The sequence below is a fragment of the Gambusia affinis genome, linkage group LG04 (assembly GCF_019740435.1).
Source record: "Gambusia affinis linkage group LG04, SWU_Gaff_1.0, whole genome shotgun sequence".
Classification (NCBI taxonomy): Eukaryota; Metazoa; Chordata; class Actinopteri; order Cyprinodontiformes; family Poeciliidae; genus Gambusia; species Gambusia affinis.
The window spans coordinates 32,080,996-32,107,634 of NC_057871.1; the positions used below are offsets into that span (position 1 = coordinate 32,080,996).

General features: G+C 41.8%; 1 protein-coding gene across 4 annotated transcripts in view; it reads right to left on the reverse strand.

Annotated features, from left to right (window-relative positions):
* Nucleotides 1-26,639, reverse strand: part of LOC122829855 (voltage-dependent T-type calcium channel subunit alpha-1G-like) — a 174,154-nt gene that overhangs the window by 67,674 nt on the left and 79,841 nt on the right. For all 4 annotated transcript variants that reach the window (XM_044114740.1, XM_044114742.1, XM_044114741.1 and 1 more), the window contains 3 exons: nt 20,996-21,575; nt 10,346-10,695; nt 794-945 (listed from right to left, as the gene is read on the reverse strand). In XM_044114740.1, the coding sequence (XP_043970675.1) occupies nt 794-945; nt 10,346-10,695; nt 20,996-21,575 (1,082 nt within the window). The remainder of the gene's footprint in view (nt 1-793; nt 946-10,345; nt 10,696-20,995; nt 21,576-26,639) is intronic.

A 26,639-nucleotide genomic window follows, 5' to 3' on the forward strand; every position in this document is an offset into this window, starting at 1 on the left:
TCAACAGGCTGCGTTAAGCTCCCAGTGGGGAAAACCCTGATTTAGATCGGAGCCACAACGATCTACCATAAAATTAAAGTATTCATAGTCATAGGTTAGCAACTTACAAAATGATAGCAGTACAAATGACAATTTCTGCTATACAAAAACATAAAATTTCAATATATATATTTTAAATATAAAATATTTAATATATATTTATTTTAAATACCCCTGGAGAACATTTTTCTTTATATCTTTAGAATGATAGGAGCACAAACAAAAATCTTTGCTGCACAGACCAGCACAAAGTAGTCGAGTTAATTGACGCCCATTTCGTCTGATTTAAATTGCCCACATTATTTGTGGGCAATTTAGAATCACACAGAAAAGCTCCAAAAGGGAATCAAACTTAAAACTCTGTGAACTAAGAACTTCTGATCACATAATAGTAATTAACCATTTCTGCCATGGTGAACAATTACTGATAAATATCGTGAGTAGTCCCTAACATTAATATGATCAGGCAGCATTGTCTCAGCATTGATTCACTCAGTTCTCTTTAAAGGAAATGACAGCAGCGTGAAAGAACGCAGTAAACACAAACTCATAATTCTTCTCGTACTACATAATGGATTAAACACAGGCCCTCATGTGTTCAGCCATTTGGCTTAGCTACCTCAGTCAGAATCCCTGTACTGGCAGCTGTGAAGCTGTGGAGTCAGAGTCAAAATGATTTTCCAATAACATGACAAAGTTTTAATATAAAACTTTTCATTTCACTGCAAATGCACAACTAAATATTTCTTCCTACCTGATTATAACAATGATGCTGTCAAAGCTATTGTAAGGGTTCTTGATGTATCCAAAGAGGCCGAGAGCCAGCATCTTAAGAAGCATCTCCAGGCTGAAGAGGCTAGTGAACACCATGTTGCTGATCTCCAAAATGTCTGTCAGCTCCTGTGGCTGATGTGAGGAACATGGGGAGAAACAAAAATGAAGAAATAAACAAGAACAGACTGTTAGTGTCCAAGACAGGTGTTCATCAATGTTTCTCAGAAAGACTTATTTAAAATGCTTATAATGGGCTACATTTGTATAAGCAGTGTGACAAATTTCCAGATAAAAATATTATATGTACGATCTAGGTTTATGAGAGTCATAAAAGGTAAGTGGTCGGCTTTTAGACTTGTTTTTGTTGTGCATATTGGCTGTTTGATTGGAGGATGACATGGAAAAAAACTACGTTTTCATTCCAAATAAGATAGAATAGCTTATTAATCTACCACTGTTATGTCCCAAAGTGTACAGTGCCAATGTAATGCAACTCTACTTTGAGGTTCTTTTTTTTATTCCCTAAAGAGAATGAGTTGAAGAAAAAATGGATTGTCAACATTCAAAAGGGTAATTTTGTGATTACAAATAAAACTAAGGCCTCTCTCATTTTGTGCCATTAAATGAGAGAGCCATCAAACCCACAAGGACAGCGCCGATTTCCAACCAGAGATGTTCCTGTTCTTTTTGAATGGAATAATTTCTGTTTTCTGATCCCTTGCCCTGGTGTTTGGAACAAAGACAGCGTCCAGATTCTCCAAAGGAGGGGGGCGTGGAAGTTGTAGGTCCTGACCACAACTACCGCTTGCAGTAGCAGGTGGATTGGATCTAGGCAGGAGCGCCATATAGGGGAGACAAGTTAGGACAATTCCAATGGGGGGCCCTGGCTGACAGGCCCCCCCAAAATATTTTTTGTTGTTGTTGTTTTGGGTTTAAAGAAATAGAAAAATCGAGGGCCCTGATAATAACAAAATCATATTATCATATTATGTTTTTAAAATATTTTTTTAGCAGTAAAATTTTATGTTCCCCCTCCCAGAAACAAAAAGCACACATCCATATTTGCCCTGAAGACCCGTGGATCTGTATGAAATAGTTTGTTCCTGCTTATCGCTTGAAGGTGACGGACCGTGTTCAGCAGCAGTTGGTAAAAGACAAGAATGACTGTGGTGGTTACTATGCTGCTAAGAAAAATAATCAAGACAGGTTCTAAAAAAAAAAGAAAAATTAAGAGATAGAGAGAGAAAAAGACAAGAGTGTGGCCCAGTTTTTCTCCAAGACAGGTGGGTAGACTCTGTGATATTATCAACCATTTAGCATAATTAGCTTAGCTACAGACTACTGTTTGCCTCCATTTCATTTAATGAACGAAGGAACAAATCTGGGCTCCACAGTGGTGCAGTTGGTAGAGCTGTTGCCTTGCAGCAAGAAGGTCCTGGGTTCGATTCCCGGCCCGGGGTCTTTCTGCATGGAGTTTGCATGTTCTCCCTGTGCATGGTGGGTTCTCTCTGGGTTCTCCGGCTTCCTCCCACAGTCCAAAAACATGACTGTCAGGTTAACTGGTCTCTCTAAATTCTCCATAGGTGTGAGTGTGTGTGTGAATGGTTGTTTGTCTTGTCTGTTTTCTGTGTTGCCCTGCGACAGACTGGCAACCTGTCCAGGGTGACCCCGCCTCTCGCCCAGAACGTTAGCTGGGGGATAGGCACCAGCAACCCTCCCGACCCCCATTAGGGACAAATGGTGATTAGAAAATGGATGGATGGATGAAGGAACAAATCTACCAACATATTCATATATTTAACTTGCCCCTGTACCTTTTACCACACTTAACAGATGAGTCAGTCAGCATACCAGTATACACCCCCTCCCTGTATGGAAAGTTGTTTCTCCACAATTAGCACATTTAGCAGTGAGTGAATGAGGTTGATTGACAGCACTAAGACCCTCCTCCTGGTTCTGATTGGTTGTTTTTGGCTGGAACGTTACATTACTTTAGCTAGTAATAGCAGTTCAGGGATGAGGTGGAGAAGATCGATCTTTTCACTGATTATCTGTTTCATAGCAAACTGTCATGACATGGTGACAGCTTTAAAAAATATTTAAAAAAAAACTTTATACTGCAGCTTGAACAAAATGCAACTAAATAGCATGTTTTAGAAGTCTGGATGGCTTCATGCATATTTTGCATGTTGCTTATGACTGTTGCTGATGGAGAGAGACACTTCAGTAATCTAAAACTAATAAAAACCTATTTGCTTAAATATGTTGCTTGCAGTATGTGGATTGTTGCATGTAAAACTCACTAGCAGTGAATATTGTGCTAGTATCAGTAGTGGACCAAGAAAAACAAGGCAGTTGCAAGCCCTTAAAATTATGACACTGGTGAAGAAGGGCCCAATTTTATTCTATATTATGGGGCCCAAGATTCCTGGCGGCGCCCCTGGATTTAGGCCTAAGTGCAATTGAGGAACTCCGATCTGAGATCGTTTCACTCCAGAGGCAGATGGAGGACCAGGCCATCAGTAACAAGTTTGGTTTGGAAAGGTTTGCTGCCTCTGAAGATATCAGGTTTTATCCGAGCGAGATGAGCAACAAAGTGAATTACTGGTATGACTTGTCAATCAGTTGCTATGACAAAGAGTTTGTTTGTCTGTAGTGTAGCCGATACAGAGAAAAAAGTAGATTAAAAATACATCTCAGGTTTCATTTTGTTAGCAGAATTGTTGTGGCAGAGCAGCAATGGATGGTAAGTAAAAGAATATTGTTTTTGCTCTCCACTAATAATTTTACCAGCTAAACTGGTAAAATTAGGCAGGATGAGTTCAGTTTAATTCTTTGCTGCGGCAGACTGCGCATGTTACGGTCTAATTAACTTCTGCACTTTTATTTATTTCCTCAAGATAAACTAAGTGGTTTCACACAACATTGCGTTCTCTTTAGTTTTCTCTAGTCTGTAATAGAGACTTGACTTAAACACGCCATTTCAACCAAAGGTTTGGAACGAGCTTCCTAACCAGACGCTCCAAAGCGTCCGGTCCATAACTCTTCAACACGCTGTCAGCTCCGGTCAGAAAGTCCATGAGATAATATTCAGAAAGGATTTTTTCTTTTATTGATTGATTTTAGTTGCCTCTGCGATGAAATCTTTGCCTAAACTTAAAGTCTATAGTGTCTGTCCGTGTGCATCAGTGAGGGATGTTAATTATAACCTGTCAAATACAAAAAATATTCGGTAATGGCGACCTCTTGGTACAACCCACATATTCACTTCTGTTGGTCAGTCATAAATGCATTTTCATTACAAATGTGGCACCATTCATGAGAAAATACACATGACCACAAGCAATATAGAGAAGAAGCATTAGGTTTTTGTTTGTTTGTTTGTTTTAAAAAGACCAAATGCAGATTTTCTTATTAGTTGGGATAAGTATATAATTTATAAGGGAAATATATTGGAGAGCTACAGAAAAATAGTTTGGTGACTGGAATCTGTCAATTTCAGCTTTAATGAGGTCAGAACACAGACCAGCAAATTAGTTGCTTTTCAGGCCAATTAATGTCCATCCATCCATCCATCTTCTTCCGCTTATCTGGGGTCGGGTCGCGGGGGTAGCAGCTTCAGAAGGGAGGCCCAGACTTCCCTCTCCCCAGCTACTTCTTCCAGCTCCTCCGGAGGAATCCCAAGGCGTTCGCAGGCCAGCAGAGAGACATAGTCCCTCCAGCGTGTCCTGGGTTTTCCCCGGGGTCTCCTCCCGGTGGGACGTGCCTGGAACACATCACCAGGGAGGCGTCTAGGGGGCATCCTGACCAGATGCCCGAGTCACCTCGACTGGCCCCTCTCGATGTGAAGGAGCAGCGGCTCTACTCTGAGTCAGTGTAGAAGACTGTTTGATATCGCTTGCCGTTTACAGCTGGTGTGCTTTTGTTGTTTAGTTTCCATCTTTTATATCCATCATCCGAGAACACTTGCTTTCCATCAAGCAAACACACATGCATAGATACCCTTTGCCAAAGCTGTCTGCCTCAATCTTTCTGGTGTGAATTTTAATTAAATTCAGTAAAGCTATATTGGCGTGACGACAGGAGATTTCTGCCAAAGCAATGCACATAACTCAACTAGGGAACACTGGAGATTCCCTCCGTCTCCCTGTTTGTCTCCTGTCCTTTGTCTCTTAATCAATCCCTCCCAAGTTCCTCCGATCTTTAGACAACTCAGAAGTGTGTGCAACAAAGGGTTGATGGTGATGGTGATAAAGATTGTGATGACAGGAGTCATCTCGGTGTACGTGTGCCCCTGTGTGTTACAGGGTGATGCCAACAAATCAGAGTCTGATGATGAGAGGCAGTCGTTGGGCTATCAGGAGGAGGAGAACCTCAAAGAGCTCTATGCTGCAGGTAAAAGGTGGCTTTGACGGTTTGCTTTTGAAGTTTTGTCTGACCCTTGAATTACAAGTACTACATAAGCTGTCCATTATCCAAGTTGGTTTGCAGATCAACTTCCTGGTGATGCAATTACATTAAATAGATTATATTATATGATGTTGCATACAACAGGCAATTCTCAGTTAAATTGAAAAGCATCTCTGGTCAGTTGATGTATGTGACCATCTAAATCAGCTGCATGTGTCACCTTCTCACAATCTGCAGATTAAAATAAAAAAAAATGTAATGATGTTTTGTTTCTCCTCTGCTAGAGGTGATTTTAAAAAATGTTTCTCTATTATTTAATAGAGTTTGACTGTACACCAGTTTTTAGTGTGAAAACTACACACTCTTTTATTATGAGGCCTCCATCCATCCATCTATCCATCCACTTTCTTCCACTTATCCGGGGTCGGGTCGCGGGGATAGCAGCTTCAGAAGGGAGACCCATTCCTCTGGGGGAATCCCAGGGGGTTCCCAGGCCAGCAGAGAGACATAGTCCCTCCAGCGTGTCCTGGGTCTTCCCCGGGGTCTCCTCCTGGTGGGACGTGCCCAGAACACCTCACCAGGGAGGCGTCCAGGAGGCATCCTGACCAGATGCCCGAGCCACCTCAACTGGCCCCTCTCGACGTGAAGGAGCAGCGGCTCTACTCTGAGTCCCTCCCGGATGACTGAGCTTCTCACCATATCTTTAAGGGAGAGCCCAGACACCCTACGGAGAAAACCCATTTCGGCCGTTTGTATCCGCGATCTCGATCTTTTGGTCATGACCCAAAGCTCATGACCATAGATGAGGGTGGGAACGTAGATCGACCGGTAAATCGAGAGCTTCACTTTTTGGCTCATCTCTCTCTTTACCACGACGGACCGGTACAGCGCCCGCTTGACGGCAGACGCTGCGCCAATCCGCCTGTCAATCTCCCGCTCCCTTCTTCCCTCATTCGTGAACAAGATCCCGAGATACTTGAACTCCTCCACTCGGGGCAGGACACCCCCCCTGACCTGGAGAAGACACTCTACCCTTTTCCAGCTCAAGACCATGGCCTCGGATATGGAGGCACTGATAGCCATCCCAGCCGCTTCACACTCGGCTGCGAACCGCTCCAGCGAGAGCTGCAGATCACGTCCCGATGAAGCCAAAAGGACCACATCATCCACAAAAAGCAGAGATGCAATCCTAAGGCCACCAAAATGGATCCCCTCAACACCCTGGCTGTGCCTCGAAATTCTGTCCATAAAAGTAATGAACAGAATCGGTGACAAAGGGCAACCCTGGCGGAGTCCAACTCTCACCAGGAATTAGCCCGACTTACTACCGGCAATGCGGACCAGACTCTGACACCGGTCATACAGGGACCTGACAGCCCGTATCAAAGGGCCCGGTACCCCATACTCCTGGAGAACCCCCCACAGGGCTCCGCGAGGGACATGGTCGAACGCCTTGTCCAAGTCCACAAAACACATGTAGACTGGTTGGGTGAACTCCCAGAACCCTCCAGGACCCTGCTGAGGGTGTAGAGCTGGTCCAGTGTTCCACGACCAGGACGAAAACCACACTGCTCTTCCTGAATCCGAGGTTAGACAATCCGATGGACCCTCCTCTCCAGAACCCCCGAATAGACCTTGCCAGGGAGGCTTAAGAGTGTGACCCCCCTGTAATTGGAGCACACCCTCCGGCCCCCCTTTTTGAACAGGGGGACCACCACCCCAGTCTGCCAATCCAGGGGAACTGCCCCCGATGTCCATGCGATGTTGAAGAGTCACGTTAACCAATACAACCCCACAACATCCAGAGCCTTAAGGAACTCCAGGCAGATCTCATCCACCCACGGGGCCCTGCCACCGAGGAGCATTTTGACCACCTCGGCGACCTCGACTCCAGAGATTTGAGAGCCCAACACAGAGTCCCCAGGCTCCGCTTCCACAATAGAAGGCAGAATAGGTCTTCGAAGTATTCTGCCCACCGGCTCACAACATCCCGAGTTGAGGTCAGCAGCACACCATCCCCACTGTAGACAGTGTTGGTGCTGCACTGCTTCCCCCTCCTGAGACGCCGGATGGTGGACCAGAATCGCCTTGGAAGTCTGTGTCCATGGCCTCTCCAAACTCTTCCCATGCCCGAGTTTTTGTCTCAGCAACCACCCGAGCCGCATGTCGCTTCACCCGCTGGTACCCATCAGCTGTTTCTGAAGTCCCACAGGCCAAAAAGGCCCGGTAGGACTCCTTCTTCAGCCTGACGGCTTCCCTCACTGATGGTGTCCACCAACAGGTTCGAGGGTTGCGGTCACAGCTCAGATGAGCCGCCTCGACAATGGAAGCACAGAACACGGTCCACTCAGACTCCATGTCCCCCACCTCCCCCGGGACGTGTTCGAAGTTCTGCCAGAGATGGGAGTTAAAGCTCCGTCTCACAGGGGATTCCGCCAGACGTTCGCAGCAGACCCTCACAACACGTTTGGGCCTGCCTGGTCTGACTGGCATCCTCCCCCACCAGCGGAGCCAACTCACCACCAGGTAGTGGTCAGTGGACAGCTCCGCACCTCTCTTCACCCGAGTTTCCAAGACATATGGCCGCAGATCCGATGAAACGATGAGAAAGTCGATCATCGAACTGTGGCCTAGGGTGTCCTGATGCCAAGTGCACATGGACACCCTTATGCTTGAACATGGTGTTCGTTATGGACAATCCATGACGAGCACAGAAGTCCAACAACAGAACACCACTCGAGTTCAGATCGGGGGCCGTTCCTCCCAACCACGCCCCTCCAGGCCTCACTGTCATTGCCCACGTGAACGTTGAAGTCCCCCAGCAGAACAAGGGAGTCCCCAGGTGGAGCACTCTCCAGTACCCCCTCTAGGGACTCCAAAAAGGGTGGGTAACTTGAACTGTCGTTCGGCCCGTAAGCACAAACGACAGTCAGGACCCGTCCCCCCACCCATAGGCCGAGGGAGGCTACCCTCTCGTTCACCGGGGTAAACCCCAACGTACAGGCGCCGAGATGGGGAGCAACAAGTATGCTCCCCAATGCCTCTCACCTTGGGCAACTCCAGAGTGGAAGTATGTCCAGCCCCTCTCAAGGAGACTGGTTCCAGAACCAGAGCCATGCGTCGAGGTGAGACCGACTATTTCTAGCCGGAACCTCTCAGCCTCACACACTAGCTCCGGCTCCTTCCCCACCAGAGAGGTGACATTCCACGTCACAAGAGCTAACTTCTGCAAGGGTGGCAGCCGAGGACCCATGTTTCCTCTTCGGGCTGAGCCCGGCCGGGCTCCATGGGTAAAAGCCCGGCCACCAGACGCTCGCTGTCGTGCCCCCCTTCCAGGCCTGGCTCCAGAGTGGGGCCCCAGTGACCTGCGTCCAGGCGAGGGAACGCCAAGTCCAATGTTTTTAATCATCATCGGGGTCTTTGGGCTGCACTTTGTCTGACCCCTCACCTGGGACCTGTCTGCCTTGGGTGACCCTACCAGGGGCATGAAGCCCCAGACAGCATAGCTACCAGGATCAATGGGGCACTTAAACCCCTCCACCACGATAAGGTGGCAGCCCAAGGAGAGGTCAATTAATGTGCTACATTAACGTCTAATATCTACCAGGAATAATTAATATCTACCTGTTGGCCAACATTGAATGGTAAGTAAAAGAACATCGTTTTTGCCCTCCACTAATAATCTTACCAGCTTAACTTCATTGTCAACACAATATTGAAGTTGTGGTACTGAGTAAACGAATCTACAGAAATAGAACTAGGTAAATATTACACAACCTTTTTTCCTCTTTTTTTATTCCAGCTTTCATAGCCAACAGGTATTTTCAATATCACTGAAGTGTTAAAAAACAATGACTTGTTTTTATACTTTATGATTTATGATGTCAGTGCTTGAAAACCAAACAAATTCCTTGATGGAGCAAACAATCTTGGCCAAGACATTGTTTCTAAAAATGTTTAAAAATGAAAAAAATGACAGGAAGGCTGGAAACTGCAGAGTTGCTGTACTTTATCCTTGTGAACTTGTAATCGTTCACTGTTATGAAACATGGTATCCATGGCAGTGCCAGCACCCTTTTAGAAAATTTGCAGTTAATGTACATGTTCACCAGGAAACACACAGAAACTGAATGCTTTGTAATGCCAGCTGCACTAATCATGGTAATCATGCTAATTGCGAATAGGCTGCAGAGTAAAAAATTAAGATGTCCACTTTATAATCACTGAAAAATTTCTTTTTTTGTTCAAAATTAATTATGATGATTAACTTGAAGGAGAAAAAGTGTCAATTTCAAACCAGACACATGAGAAGGAAGCTTTATGTCACAGGCTTGAGTAACACGTCTTTATTTCTACGAACACAGCCATGGATTTTTCTCACAGATTATGCAAAGCAGCAATGCTGTGTAAACATGCAGCTGGATTCTGAGCGTGCCCAGTGATACTGGCCTGACACAAAGCTACTCACAGAAGATTAAATCTTCTCTAAGATGTTTTCCTGAACTGCAATACTCACATGGACATTTTTACATTTTGAAGTGTAAAGTTTTTAAAATAGTAACTGAAAAACAGGCTTTATTCATACATTTAGTGAAGTTATTTCATCACATAGACTATCCAGCCATAGAAATAGGATAAAATGAGGTAGCTCTTATTCTTAAATATTCAACATTCAGTATGCTATGGCCATCCAGATGTGTCAAGAAGCAGGCTGAATGGCAAATTAAATCTTCCCTCATTTTCCACAGTCTGCCGCTGCTATTCAGTCAATCAGAATGTCAGATTTGTCCTCTTCCCTTCACTCCTGCGACTCAGCTCTATTTCCGCTCTACTCAGTCTCTCTCACTCTTTTCCCGGGGTCACACTTTAATTAACACTGGAGGTCTTATGAGTTTCCCCATCTCCTCATACATGCCTGTATACACCCACACACAGCCGAGCACACACACTGGTCAGATCCCATGTGCTTGGTACGGTAAGTTTTGATTGGAGGGTAAATTTGTTGACTTTCCCACACACAGCGATTAGCACGTCAGTCAGACAGGAGTCACATTTGGTCTGAGGGAACCACGCACCGAGTCGTGCACATTAACACAAACATGCTGGCAGTCTAATGGCTCACCTGCTCATGGTACTCTATGCCCATCGACAGCGTATTAATGAGAATGGCAATCATGATTCCTCTGCTGAAGTATCTGCTGGAGACAATAAGTTCTAACTTGTTTCGGAGTTTCAGCCAACAGCATTTCCAGATGCTTGTCTTTGGCTCAGATCGCTGTGGGCTGGTACACTGGCATGGATTGTCACTGTGACACAAGTTGTCGATGTGGCACGAGTTTTCATGAAGAGGGTCTTCCAGCTGCTCATCCGGATGTTCACTGAGTTGGTTGTAGTAGACGCAGTAAGGACATACTGAGGAATCTCCAGAGGCTTCACCAGGCAGAGGTAGAGAGGGGTAACCAGCAGACACACCTGTGCACACACCAGGAAGGACAGGATATAAGACTTGTACAGTAACGCTGAAAAGTCATGAGTCAGGCCCCGTTTCCTTCTGTGGATGGGGGAATAGGTGTTTGATCCTCTGCTGATTTACCAAGTTTACTCACAAACAAATGCACAGTCTGTAAAGTTGATGATACTTTTATTATAATGCAGAAACATGAGATATAAAGACTCAATTAGTTTATGAAACAATATTGCAAAACATTGAAAATCTCAGCACTGTTCAACTAATCATATGAAAAGGCAGGCTGGCACAACAGCAAACCAGCCGGTACATGACTGACAACCTATAATGACAGGATAAGCAGTCGTACGAAAGCAGCTGAGAAAACTGTTATAATTCTAGAGGAACTTCATGTGAAACTTGATTGGAGAATCAGGCTGCAGGACATCTATAAGTTATTACTCAACAAAACCTGCTTGGAATTTGTCTCAAAGAGCGCTGTGGCAATAAGAAATTAATCAATTAATCACATGATAAATAATAATGGGTTCAATACTTTCAATTTGCATGATTTGTATTTCACTATTCTCTCTTTCCACCAAAAACTGGAAGATAACAGTCTTCAGTCTGGTGCTTTGGACTCAGTTAGGCCTATTTTGGAGGACAATTTTGTTAACATAGACTTCATGACTAATTTTATTTGTTGTTTCTGTTCTTTTGTTAATTTATTTTAGATATTTAAAATGTCCAAAATAAATACTGTTCCACTGTTAAATGCTCATTAGAATTGAAAGTTTATTGATCTGTGAGGATGTGTTCTAGAATTATTTTGCAAAGACCTTTATATTACTCGAAAATGTTATCTTAAGCAAGATTATTGTTTATCACAATGACTTCTGAGACAATGTATCATCCAGCAAAATGTGCTACTGTTGACCCAACAGGCCCTGTTGGGTCAGTTCATTCTTAAGAACTAGTTCTTTTCATGTTCATCCCCAAACACTGCAGCATTAAGTGACAACAGTATGAGCTGCATTTGTCTGATGCTATTCTTACTTAAAAAGCAATTTTGCTCAGGTCAAAGTTCTCAGAAATATGGGAATCAGTAATGATCACATTCTTATTGAAGGCATTCTGGTCTCAAACTATGTAGAGCACACAGTTAATATGTTGAAGTCAGTACTCTAGCCACATGACACTAAAATGTAGCTTTTTTTTTGGGAGGTGTTGTGGTGGCACAGGGGCAAAACATGACCCATGTGTTCAGGCCTTAGTCCTCGTGACAGTGGTCACAGGTTCAATTCCTGGTCTTGTGACATTTGCCACATGTCTTCCCCCTCTATTTTTGCTCTGTTTCCTGTCAAAGTACTTTCAAATAAAGGTCACTAACACCAACAATACCTTTAATAAAAAAAAAAAAAAACAAGTATATGAAGTCAAAACTAAAACCAAAAAAAAATGTAGCTTTTTGGCTAACATGACTCATAACTCATTGCTCTGAATACACCATCCTAAGAAACACAATTAATCACATTTTATTTGTATAGCACATTTCAGCAAGAACGTATTTCAAAGTGCTTGATGTTATAAGCACTTAAAACACAAAAAACACAAAAACACAAAGTCATGCACCATAGAATCAAAACATTACATTAAGTCAATGCCATTGTTAAATTCTTAATTGTGTTGTTTCATATCCAACTCTGAGCAGGTGGCTTTTTAGTACAGATTTAAAGGCACTCAGTGTTTCAGCTGTTTAACAGTTTTCTGGAAGTTTGTTCCAGATTTGTGGTACATAGAAGCTGATCGCTGCTTCTCCATGTTTGGTTCTGGTTGTTGCAGAGCAGAACCAGAAGCAGAAGACCTGAGAGGTCTGGAGCAGATCTTTAATGTATTGTGGTACTGTTCAGTCATTTATAAACTAACAACAGTTTTTCAAAGTCTATTCTCTGAGCTACAGGGAGCCAGTGAAGGACTTTAGAACTGGGCTGATGGGCTCTATCTTCCTGGTTTTAGTGAGAACATCAGCAGCAGCATTCTGGATCAGCTGCAGCTGGAGGAGTGATTCGTTGGACAGACCTGTGAAGATGCTGTTACAGTAATCAATGTGACTAAAGATAAATACATGAATGAGTTTCTCTAGATGTGGCTGAGACATTAGTCCTTTAATCCTGGAAATGTTCTTCAGGTGATAGAAGGCCGACTTTGTAATTGTCTTAATGTGGCTTTGAATTTTCAGGTCAGAGTCCATCACTACTCCCAGGTTTCGGGCCTGATCGCTGATTTTTAGTTGTAATAACTGAAGCTGTGCACTGACTCTAGATCTATAACTCTAGATCTATAACTCTAGATCGTTCCTCTTTAGGTCCAAAGATAATAACTTCAGTTTTGTTTTTGTTCAGCTGGAGGAAGTTTTGGCACATCCACACATTTATCTGTTCTAAACATCTGTTCAGTGATTGGATGGGGTTAAAGGTCACCTGGTGACATCGTAATGTAGAGCTGTGTGTCATCTGCATAGTTATGGTAGCTAATATTATTTCCTGTTATAACCTGATCTAGTGGGAGCATATAGATATTGAATAAGAGGGATCCTAGGATTGAACCTTGGGGTACCCCATATGTGACCTTTGACCTCTTTGATGAGAAGTTTCCAATTGAAACAAAGAAATCCCTGTTCTTTATGTAGGATTCAAACCAGTTAAGCACTGGACCGGAGAGTCCGACCCAACTCTCCAGTCCATTCAGTAATATTTCATGGTCAACAGTGTCAAAAGCTGCACTGAGGTCCAACAGAACCAGCACTGTGGTTCTCCCACAGTCCATATTTATATGGATGTCATTGAACACTTTTACTTGGACAGTTTCTGAGCTGTGGTGAGACCGGAAACCAGACTGGAAGGAGTCAAAGCAGTTGGTTATCGTTAGGAAGCTATTTAATTGTTTTAACAGCTTTTTCAATAACTTTACTGATGAATGGGAGGTTGGAGATAATAAAAACAGTACAGGCGTTATATACAACACAGCGAGAATTAAAGTTAATGGACATTTATCAGACAGAATTACTTTAGAAAGAGGGGCTAGACAAGGGTGTGAGTGGTCACCTTTACTTTTTGCATTATATTTAGAACCACTAGCCCAATCGATAAGACAAAATAAAGATATTAAAGGAATAAAACATAAATTGCCTTGTTATGCAGATGATACATTAATTTATGCAGCACAACCGTCCCACTCTCTCCCAGTTTTAATGCAATTATTCAAACAATTCGGTCAATTATCAGGGTACAAAATTAATACTAACAAAACTCAGATGCTGTCTTATAACTATACTCCACTGCAGGAAATCCAAAACAAATACCCCTTAGCTTGGCATACTGACCATTTTAAATATCTGGGCATTACTATACCAAAGGACCTAGAAAACCTATTTGATTATAATTATATTCCCATGCAAAAAAGAATTAAAGAGGATATTACAAAATGGAATCTCACTGCTTTTCTAAGTTTTAGCTCAAGAATTGACTCGATTCAGATGAACATATTACCCAGACTCTTATATTTATTCCAAACTTTACCAATTGAAATAAATCAAAAAAAATTTAATGAATGGGACAAACTAATATCAAGATACATTTGGTAAGGTAAAAGACCTAGAATTGGATATAAGGTCATACAACTGGAAAAGAAAATGGGAGGTTGGGGGTTACCTTCCCTTTGAGATTATTATTTAGCAGCACAAGCAAGAACACTGATATACTGGTGCGACCCATCATATAATGCTCAATGAAAAACCATTGAAACAAAAGCGACACCCATTCCTGTATAGGCAATTATGGCCGACACAAATCTAAAATGTTTTCTAAATAATATAGATAACTGGTGGAAGAAAACAACCCTTAGAGTGTGGAAAACTATCGTTAAAAAAAATGCACTAGAGAACGACCTGGCAAACATTAAATGGATTGCATATGACACAGACTTCCCACTAAACCAACTGGACACCAGGTTTAAGGACTGGACATCCAAGGGAATCACTGCTCTGTGCACAATAATGAACAACTAAATCTTCAGTGATTTTGAAACACTCAAGAGAAAATATTCTTTGGACAAACAGGACTTTTATCGATATTTACAAATAAGAAATTTTGTTAACTTAAAAATTAGGCCAATTACTGACAAGAATATAAACCTAATGGAAATGTTTATTAATGCCTATAAATCAAAAATTAAAGGGAAAATTATTTCACTCATCTATAAAACCTAATAGATCTCAAAACAATTCAACCCTACATATCAAAGCAAGATGGGAGATGGAGAGAGAGGGCAATTTAACAATAATGGAGGAGGAATGGACAATAATGTGGAGATACCAATGGAAATATAATAAATCTCTACAACGGAAAGAATTTGGATGGAAAAATCTGGTAAGATTCTTTATTACACCTGCTCAGAAACACCACTATGATGGAAATCCTCCTGCATGTTGGAGAAAATGTAGAAATAAAAACGCAAACCATGATCATTACTGGAAAGAGATAAATAGTGCCTTACAAGATATTTTCAAGCAGAACATTCCTTTTGAGATCAAGCTTATGTATTTTGGCATAATTCCTCAAGAAGCTTCAAAAAGAAATAAATATTTCATGACTATTTTATTAGCAGCAAGTAAAAAAAACATTACAGGAAAATGGTTATCACAGACAAACCAACTTTAGACGACTGGATCGATATAACATTTAACATGTATAAGATGGAAAAAATAACAAACTCCCTCAATCACAGGACTGAACAATTCTGTCAGTGGTGGCAGATTTGGGTAGACTATGTAAAATGTAAAGGTTCTGATTTAATTTTTGAGACCAAACTTCATCAAAGCTTCTTGACAATCCACTCTCCTATGATAGCCATATTTCATAATTATTTTATACTATATTTTTTGTTTATGTATTTATTTATTTATTTTTTTGCGGTTTGTTCTTTGCATTTCTAACTTGATTCTTTTCTCTCATCTTTTGGTTTCTTCTTTCACACTCTCTTTACTCCTTTCTTTATAATCTTTCTCAGGAAAATGAAGTTGCATTCTTGTTTTGACTGTTATGTGATGGTTCACCTGTCTACCTTATTTCAAATGTTGAAGTTAATCGTGTGAGGTAGAAGCCTACGTTTATGTAAATGATACTTCCTTGAGAATCAATAAAGATCAAATTTTAAAAAAAGAAAAGAAATTGTGTACAGCATTGGCTTTATTTATTTGAAGAATATTTTGTAGTTCAGTACAAAATTGTGTATACATGCAACATATTTGGATACATCAGTCTGATCCCGGTCCTTAGCCTTGTAAATTATTCTTGTTGCTCTTTTTTGAAGTTTGATTAGTTGTTAGCTGTTGTGTTGTTTTGTAATTAATTACCCAAACCTCTTTGGAATCGCTTAAATAAGGCAAAACTAAAGAACAGTGCAGGATGTTAAGGTCAGGCTGTTTCTTTGTGAACAGAAAGGTGTTTGGTACTGAAACTATGATAGGGCCACTTCATGAACTGTGAACTGAAATAGTAAAACACTGACTCATCATGTCTACTTTTCCATAGATGGACATTCATTCTTGTTTAAAGAAAAAGGCCAACAGCCGCATAACGTTCAGATAAAAATAATGGTAATGCAATTTCCAAGTATGATTTTCAAATAAAGTTCAGGTTAAAGACTAGTTTTCAGTAGTCATTAATCAGAACATCTACCTTGATAATAAACTGTTTTTAGGTTTATTAATCCTATAAATTTAGTAAAATGTGCTTCATATGACAGGAAATGCATAGTTTTGAGTAGATTTTATTTTAATTTCCACACTAGGACTCTGTGACTCCACAGCAGCTTGTGTCTCATTAATGTTATCAGATGTTGGCAGGAATGATGAGATCTAGAGATTCTGTTTCAAACTGAGCTTATACACCTCTGGAAAAAATGTTAAGTTTCTCTGATTTAACTTTTTATAAATATATGTTTGAGTAAAAGGAACATTGTTCTATTATTATATGAATTACTAACAACATGTCTCTTAATTTTGTCTGTGAATGTATGTAAATAAGCAGTTAGATTTAGAAAACTGCACCAACAAGTATCTTCTCATGGGTCTTAGCCCTGTTGGGGGCTAAGCACCCCTAAAGGTCAGATCCTAGAATCACCCCTGGGTAGTACTATTAGGACCGATCAGGGTACAGCACCGAAACCATTTGATTGACAGCTGACCACATTAATTGATTGTCTCATTATTTACATCACTGAAAACAACTTTGCATTAAAGCTGGAAAGCAGCTGGACCATAGACATGCAGTTTGCTATCAGAGAGCTGTTAAGTCCGGAGGACCAGTTATGAGTTTAATCGCAATCAGCGCCAGGAACACATGCGGTAAGTTTTGCAGCTGTACTATCTTGATTTAGCAGCTCTGCTAGGAGCTCGTGGCTCTCAAGAAGTAAAGCTGTAATAAAGAGAAACAGAGCTGGTCAGCTTTCTGATGGACTGTACATTCCTGCTGACAATGTGAAACCAGAACTAATTGTAGCTTGTGATGTGAATTGTACTTTTCCTTAGGATTAAAAAAAGTTCAGGCGTAGCTATTTGTTTATATAATGACTGCATTACATAAATCCAAAATGTTGCACATATATAAAAATAGTGTAAGAAAGAAATTATATTAACATGTACTGCAAAACACCGCTTAGAGCAGGGCTACTAGAAAAGCTCCTTAATAGAACTAAGGAACACCAAAAATGACAAAATCCAAAGCCAAATTCAAACATTACCAGATCCTAACATTCCATTTATTACAGACTAAGGACTCATCCTCGCATACCCTTCAGAATCATGTGTCTGTGCTTCTTTGCAACTAACATCTAAAACAGTGGTGCCCAAAGTGGGCCGGCATCCTGCATGTTCTAGTTCTGTCCCTGGTGGTACTCACAACCTTTTCAGCAAGTCAATGTTCTTCTTAGTCCTTCTAATGAGCCATCATTGGATCCCGGTGTGTTAAACCAGGGAGAGAACTAAAACATGAAGGATGCCGGCCCTTCAGGACCCACTTTGGGCACCTCTGAGCTAAAATATCTTACCGAGTTAATCAGTGTTTCCCAATTCCAGTGCTCGGGCCCCCCCTGCTCTGCATGTTTTAGATGTGCCTCTATACCAGAACAGCTGATTCAAATGATTGCATGACATCTTCTGCAGCCACCAAGTCCTGCAGGAGCCTGTTAATCACCCAAAGATTCAATCCAGCTGTGTGGCAGAAGGGAAACACCTAAAACATGCAGGCAGGGGGTCCTGAGGACTGGAATTGGGAAACATTGAGTTAAGCAATCTGCTTGCCCTCTCAGTGCATTTCAAAATGTTCCACAATAAGGAGGCTGAAGATCTGTTTTAATAACCTACAGGATGACTGGATTTCACAGAAATCAGCAGACCATGGCCATGAAAAAATCCTGTTGCAAGGTCATGAGGGAGGAAAAGTAGAGGTTAAAACTGTCACAATGCTTCAACTTCATTTTTGTCAAAACCAAAATCTTTTTATTTCATAAGAATGTAGGTTGTTTTTCCTTTGTTCTGTTGGATTTCAGTGAAATGTTGATTAAACAATGAGTTCCCAGTTCTGGAAAATATTCAGTGATATGTTCAGCTTCAGTTATCTTGAGATGGATGGTTGCAGATAAGACAATGATTTGATCTAGAGTAGTTTTTTTGTGTTTATTTTAGGTTTCTGTCTCTTGAGCCCCCGTGTTGTTGTCCTTGTCTCGTTTGGCTTCTTGTATTCTGTCTAGTCTGACAGTTATTTTGAACCAGTTGCTACCAGTATTTGAGCTTCTAGCCTCCTGCTCTATCTGTGCTGCTTGGACTTTCTGAACTTGTATTTTCATCATTAAATCATCACTTCTTTATCCCAGCCAGGGAACTCCGTGTTTTCCTCACTACCCTACAACCACAATTCACGACAGAGAGAGCTACCATTAACAAGTGTGGTTATTGAAGTTACGCAGTTGCAAGGGCTACTCAGCTGATTGCTTCTTAACTGGAAAAGATCATAACTTTTGGAATATAGTTAGTTAAAGGCTAGATGAGTCTCTCTCGACACCAGCTTAGACAGATTATCTCTCCTAGACCTGTCTCAGGTTAAGACTCAAGGGTTTTAGAGATTTTCCGGACCCGTTAGACGGAGAGCTGGTCAGTGGTCAGTCCATGAGAGTTGTGAGGTTAGGGCGGGGCTGGCTATTGCGCAAGAACAACTGTGTATATCAAATAAAGTCAAGTAAAAAAAGAAGCATTTGTTCAAAATAAAATACAGGTTGCATCAAAATAAACAATCCTGAGTTACTAAATCAGAACTTTCTGAGAGCCTGGCCAGCTGATTAATGCTGGTTCTGATTGGTTGTTTCTGACTGAGCTGAGTAATTCTGCAGAATGTCAGGAGGAGGTAGAGGAGATTGATGTTTTTTCAGAGATTATTTGTCTTGCGTTATGACATAGTAAAAGATTAATCTTTTAAAAAATTTTTTTAGTTACATGTAGCAGCTTTAAGCAGCTGTTTGGTGTGAGAGCTCACTGTCTGGTGGAGGTGAAATGGCGCTCTGTCTGTGAACGCGATGCGGCGGTTCAACAACCAGAGCAGAACCAGCATCTTCAACAGCAAGTTCAAAGACTTAAATTATTTTTCAGGTTATTTGTTTAGCTTTCTGACTGTGATGCTAATCCGGATGAGTGGTATTAGTTGTGCGCTGCCCTATCTTCTGTCTGATCGCTCCAGATGTCTTTTTTTCCTGAAGTGAGCCTAGACATAGCCATACTCCTTCAAGTGTTTCTTTTTTAAATGTCATACTAAATTTGCTGTGTTGATGCATTTTGATGTGCTTCACCCCGAGGTATTCCATTGCAACACGCAAACTTTCCCATTCACTCTGAATGTTGATGCATGCTTGTGCAGTGTGAAGGTAAGAGGAGGTAGCTGCACACGCAGCTGTGGAGTGAGATACAGGTGATTGGAAACAAGAGACATTAATTGGCGATCACTGATCATAAACTTTTTCACAGAAATCAGTCGGTAGATGATCGATTGGCACACCTCTAGCCTAAACCCGCAGTGGTGAGTTTGGCCCTTTTCCTATGATCAGAACATTAAATGTTAGAACACACACAGGACTTGTTAAAGATGATTAACAATTATATTCTAAAATTATAATATATCTGTTTATTACCATTCAGTAATTTGGAGGAGACAGATGTAAAGCTCCTACCTTTCACCTTCAGACCCTTCCTCGCAGAAACATTGAAGTCTCCCATTCTAATCACCATTTGAATAAGTGATTAGAACGTCTGGTAGAGTTCTCATTATCTGTAGTGGGTTCTGGATAAACAGGGTCTAATGAAAGAGAGCCTGAAGTTCCTCATAGAAGAGGAGCATTGGAAGCTGCAGATATGTTTTGACAATTACTTAACTGACAAAAAAGATCTGGGTTTAGGTTAACTAAGCAATTACTTAATTGCTTAATTAAGCAACAATTAAGCCTAATTTATTTAAAAACTTATCCTGGTTTATAGCTTAAGTATACAGTATATATAAAAAAATCTAGTTGAAAACAGCATTTCATTATTATATTAAATGCTACTCAATAGACAATACTGACTATAGCAATACTGACTATTGTAATGGTCAATATGTTTTAATTTAATTGCAGCAATACGGATAATTTTGTCTTTATCTTTTAAATTAAAGCAATTAGATCAAAATATACATTTTTGATTAAAAATTTTGTGCAAATAATCCAAAATTGTGACACTGTTGTTTACATTATCATAAAATAATAATCTCATACTGGCCCATGCCTACTTGATTACCAGGGGATGATCTATCTGTTTTGCAAGGAAAAAAAAAAATGTTACACAAAAAGATTAAAATGTCAGTTTGTAACTTTAACAAAAATGTTTTTTCATCTTTATTAAGACTGTCATCCTGTCATGACTGTTTGTTATGCGATGTGGAAGTTTGATACATGACAATGATAATTTGAACAAATATGAAAAAACTTGCTAATCATCAGAGTTATTGTGCAACCTAAATTCAAACAGCAACCAGTCTGAGCAAAAAACCAGTAATAAGCACCTATAAAATAAGAATATTGAATTTTGCTATCATATTTATTTCAAACAAAAATAGATGACTAAATGTCACGTAAACAAATTATTGGTATAAACATTCTTTCTTTTGAAATCCTCCACCTGCATTTCTGTAAGTCCCTCAGTATCATGCGAGAGCTCTCAAACATAAAAACACACAATCCACTCACCATGCTCGAGCACCAGCTGTGGCAGTCTGTTGATGGTATCCATAGTAACCACCCTCTTCTGGTCCCGGTCCTTTCCATCCAAGTGACTGAGAATGGACGATATGAAGGGATAATTAAAGCCGGTCCCTCTGTTGCTGACAGCCAGCTGCGGCTGAGGCTGCTGCAGCTGATGATGGTGATGCTGCTGGTGATGGAGATGATAAACTTGATGAAGGTGTGATAAGTCATTGGGGGCATGGCCTGAGTGCCGGTTGGCAAGTCCATTCATCTCCCCAACTCCACTCCCTCGAGCCGACCCGGCCTCTTTCTGGCAGACGCAAGAGCAGCGGAGACGCAGGCGAGTCCAAGCGATCCAGCGTGACAGCCGGCGCCATGCCTTCCGACCCAGGTGGGCCAGGTAGCGGATGATCTCCTCGTAGCAACTCCCAGGCTGACTGTCGCTGGCCAGTGTGGAAGCTGATAGGTGGAGCTGCCGGGCACGCTGCTCTGATTTCATTAAGGCATGTTCTCTCTGTTTTGTTTCAGAAAACTGGGTGGCGATGACAACCAGGCACAGGTTGATCATAAAGAAGGAGCCCACCTGCACAGGAAGAAAACCTGTTTTAATTTAACACCCACTAGGGCTGTAGTGATACAATAACCTCACGATACAATACAATATGATACGATACACAATATTCTGCTCAGGATACAATACAATATGATACGATACACAATATTCTGCTCAGGATACAATATATATCACAATACAAAGCAAATGTTACGATTCAATACCCTTTTGAGATTTTCTGAAATATTTTAGAGGGAGAGAGTGATTTTGATGAAATTTTGTGACTGTTCTATAGACTTGGATTGTATTAACTGAAAACTGATTAAATCACCAACTACACATTACCTGGCTCTGATTGGACAGAGACTTAGAGTCTATAGCAGAACAAAATTAATCAAAGCTGCAGTGAGAAAATTAGTTTGTCATTTAGTGCACGTGGATTTAACATAAAACTCAAAGTTTCAACAGTGATCTGGGAGCTGAGTGAGGGAATTATCAGCCTCTGTAGACTCTCAACATGCAAATAATTGCACTTATTTCTTTTTTTTTTTTTTTGGACATGCTGTGGTTGTATTTTGGACCTTGAGTCACAGAAAAAACATAACATCAGATTTCAAAAATTTAAAGTTTTTCATTGTCAAACCCTCAGATATTCATAACAAATATTTTTTACAGCTCAGGATGACAATATATACTGTACATTTCTTAAACTGATGGAAAAAGTTTCAAGCAACATAACAGTAATGGCATGAAAATGCAACCATTAAGCTAAAAACAAATTACTAAGTGGATGCCACCGATGTTCCAATATCCAAACTTTGCATTAATTTTGTGATCTCAATGCTTTTGCCGCTACTCCGTTCCGCTTCTCTTTCTTGGTTACTTGCGCAACTTCACTTTGTGTCTTTGCACCAAAATACAGCCCATAGTTATTTATTGAAGATCTGAGATTTCCCATAACAAAGGAATCTAATGTGAAAGATTTATATGAAAATCTTTGAGACAAACCTGTGAGACACAAAATGCACCGAATTCAGAGAATGACCCAGGACAAAGCTGGCTGTAGGAGCTGGTGATTGTTCTGTTCTCTGATATGTATATTTAATAAAGTCTTGAGGCTACATAGAAGCACGCGGGACACATCTCCATCTTAGCAGGTACTCTTTTATTCTGCTCCACCCCCGAACACAATACAGCACAAAGGCTCCTATCCTCTGATAGCCGGATACTACATCCCCCTTTCTGAATGGGATATGTTATGAGGGTTTATATAAGAACATGTAGAGATGTGAACTTAAATTTCACCAGAAAGATGCATCCTTTGTGGAATACCAAAGATTAACTCAGAATCTTACTAGTACTTTTCCACAGTAGAATGTGCTAGAACTTGAACTTGTCATTACTGTTTATTGATTTATTTTACACTAACAGTGCACAACTTAGAACTCTTTCCAGTCACAATTCAGCCTTGGAACTAAGATATATATAAATCTCAGAACATTAAAGTAATCTCTATAACATTGTATTTTATCTACTAAGAGGAAGGGGTGGACTACCCAAGTCCTCTATCTGAGTGTGGGGATTATTCTGCCCCATGCAGAAAACTCACTCAGTTCCTATGAACAAATATAATCATCCAGATAGGCTTTGTGTCTCCTACTTCTCAGTGAAACTCGACCCTCAGGTGGTGGAGTCTGATGGCTAACCTCCTGCTGGTCTTCCTCTGGATCAGGTGTGTGTGGAGAATTGTGAGGATTTTCTTCAGGTAATGTCTCTTGTGGAACAGCGAAGTTTCAGGTGGAACAGCAAATGTTTCAGTTGTTCCAGGAGTTTGTGTAAGGTGGTAGTTATTCGGTCTCAGTATGCCTCTGTGTGTCTCAATGATGTACGATCGAGGTGATCCTGCTCCAGACACTACTGTTCCTCTGGTTTGCAGATCTGTCACCCACACCTTCTGAACATGTCACATGTAGGAGTGACATGTTGCGGCCCTGGGCCTCAGTTGTAGTTTTGTCTTTGTTTCTGTCTATAGTTGTTTTCTGCAGTCCTCAACTTTCCCATATCAATATTCTTTGGCGTTAGCTGCGACTGAGTAACAGGAACAGTTGTCCTTATCCTCCTGCCCATGAGAAGCTCAGTCGGACTGAAACCATTCGCTAATGGAGCAGAACGGTAGGCCATAAGAGCAAGATATGGATCCCCTGCCTTCTTAAGGAGAGACTTGATAGTCCTGAAAGCTCTCAGCCTCCCGTTGCACTGAGGAAAATTTGGGCTGGATCTTTTCATGACTGAAACCCCATTCTTTGCAAATCTCTGAAGGAATCCGAAGCAAACTGTGTCCCATTATCAGAACGGAGACACACTGGTATGCCATGGCGTGCAAAGATGGACTTACAGTGTTCAATCACTCCCTCAGATGTTGTGGAAGTAAGTTTGCAACTTCAAAACATCTGGAGAAATAATCCACAATCACCAAATATTGTTTGTCTTTAAACTGGAAAAGATCAGCTCCCACCATGACCCATGGTCTTTGTGGGAATTCAGTGGGCAGTAGTGGTTCTTTGTGTTTAGTTCTCTCACAGCAACAAGTGTCACAGGTCTCCAACAGCTTAATGAGCTCGCTGCTCAGACCTGAGTTTTTGGCCCTTTCTCTACATTTAGTTATCCCCAAGTGACCCTCATGTAGCTTCGATAGAATGTACTTTCTGAGAGAAGCTGGAATCACTATTCTGCTACCATAAAGATGTAGGCCATTTTGAACAGTAAGTTCACCTAAAAATGGCAGATAAGGCTGGAAATCTTTCTCAATAGAGTATTTATCTGGCCATCCTTCCACACAGAACTTTTTCAGCTGTTTGAGTATCCTGTCACTGTCCTGATGTCTTTGGATTTCCCTCAGTCATGATTCCGTGGCAGGTAAACATGCAACGACTGAGTCAACATACAAGTTGACCTCCTCTTCTCGCAGTCCTCCTGACTCGTAGGGGATTGGAGCTCTGGACAAAACATCAGCTGTAGCAATATTTTTGCTAGCCACATGGGAAATACTGTAAGAAAATCTCATTAGTTGCATTCGCAGTCGCTATATGCGAGGAAGAAGCTTGTTTGGACTCTTCGACCCCAGCAGCGGGACGAACGGCTTATGATCGGTTTCAATGTGGAACCTCTTCCCAGTCAGAAACTCTGCGAACCGGGCGTGCTGTGGTGGCGTAGGGGATAGCGCGACCCACATTTGGAGGCCTTCAGTCCTCGACGCGGCGGTCGCGATTCCCGGACCCGGCCGACGTTTGCCGCATGTCTTCTCCCCTCTCCTTCCCCCCTTCCTGCCAGTCTACTTTCGAATAAGTAGACTGACAGGAAGTGTCAGTCCCTTTTGAATAAGGGACACTAGAGCCCACAAAAAGAACCCCTGGAGGGAAAAAAAAGAAACTCTGCGATCCTCTCACAGGCCCATGTTGAAGCGAGAGCCTCTTTCTCAATCTGAGTGTACCTCTGCTCTGTGTTGCTGAGAGACCATGATGCATATGCCTCTGGCCTCCATCCTGTATCAGCATGTTTCTGGAGAAGAACTGCACCGAGTCCACACGATGATGCATCTGCTGACACACGTTTCTGCATTCGGGTCATACAATGCTAGTCCTGGTGGTGTTGTCAGATCTGTTTTAATAGCGTCAAAAGCTTGTTGCTGTGGTAGACCCCATGACCAAATGTTTGATTTCAGAAGATCTCTCTAAGGTCGGGTTTTCTCTTCTAGGTGGGGTAGGAACTTCCCAAGATGGTTCACCATACCCAGGAAGCGTCTCACCTCGTTTATATTTCTTGGCTCCTCCATGGCTCTTATAGCACTCACTTTATCCAGACCTGGATAAAGACTTTATCCAGGTCTTGTCCCAATGACTTGTCCCAATGACTTGTCCCAAGAACTTTATGCTGCGTTTAGAAAACTCACATTTGTCATTTAGCGTTACATTTGCCTCTTGGAGTCGAAACAGTGCTTTCCTCTGTCTTTCATCGTGCTCCTGCTGCGTTGACCCCCAGATGAGGACATCATCCATCTGACAAAGGACTCCATCCAGGCCCTCTAGAATCCGTGTCATGAGTTTCTGGAAGTGCTCTGGTGCCGATGAAATCCCAAAGCAGAGCCGATTGTAGCAATAGCGCCCAAAAGGTGTAATGAAGGTGGTGAGGAGGGAAGACCTCCTTGACAGTGGAATCTGCCAGAATCCAGCATTGGCGTCCAATTTGGAGAACACTTTTGCTCCTGCTAGCTGTCTGAGCGTGTGCTCTACTGATGGGAGTGGATGTTTTTCTCTCATGACATATTTATTCAGTTCTGTGAGATCAATATATATCCTCACTTTGCCCGAGCTCTTGGGAACAACCACCATAGTCCCCAGTTCGTTGGTTCCTCCACTTTGGTGACGACTCCTTCCTGCTGCATACGGTTGAGCTCCTCTTTAACCTAAGGCAGTAGGGGGAGGGATATTTGCCTCGGCGTGGAGAGGGAGAAAGGCTGCGCATCTGGTGACAGAACAATGTTATACTCGCCCTCCATCAGTCCTAGTCCTGTGAAAAGTTTAGGAAACTCCTGCTTCACAGCATCAATCGAGTCCAAACCTATTTGATTTATCTGGGCAACCAATTTTAATGCTATTGCAGCACGCCCACTAAGCAATGACGTACAAAGATCCTTCACAACATAAATATCCTCCTCAGTACTAACACTGTTGTTGCTGTAAACATGCCTTTCACTTTTAATCCAGTGCCTCCTGGTCCCTGCAGGATTTTCTTTGGTTTATCTAATTTCCCAAATTGGTACTGAGAATACAGTGTTTCTGGGACAGCAGTGACATCACCTCCTGTGTCTACTTTAAATACAGTCTTATGTTTGTCCACCAGTATGTCCATCATCCATGGATTGTCTTTAACTTCTGCAGAAAGCGATCCCAGAAAGGCAACATCATTATCTGTATCTGTGCCTTCTGTTGTAAACCCAGCATTCACTTGACATATTTTTTTATTTCTACAGACCCTAGCAAAATTTCCCATTTTCCCCCAATAGTTGCAGGCTGCTTCTCTAGCAGGGTATTGCTG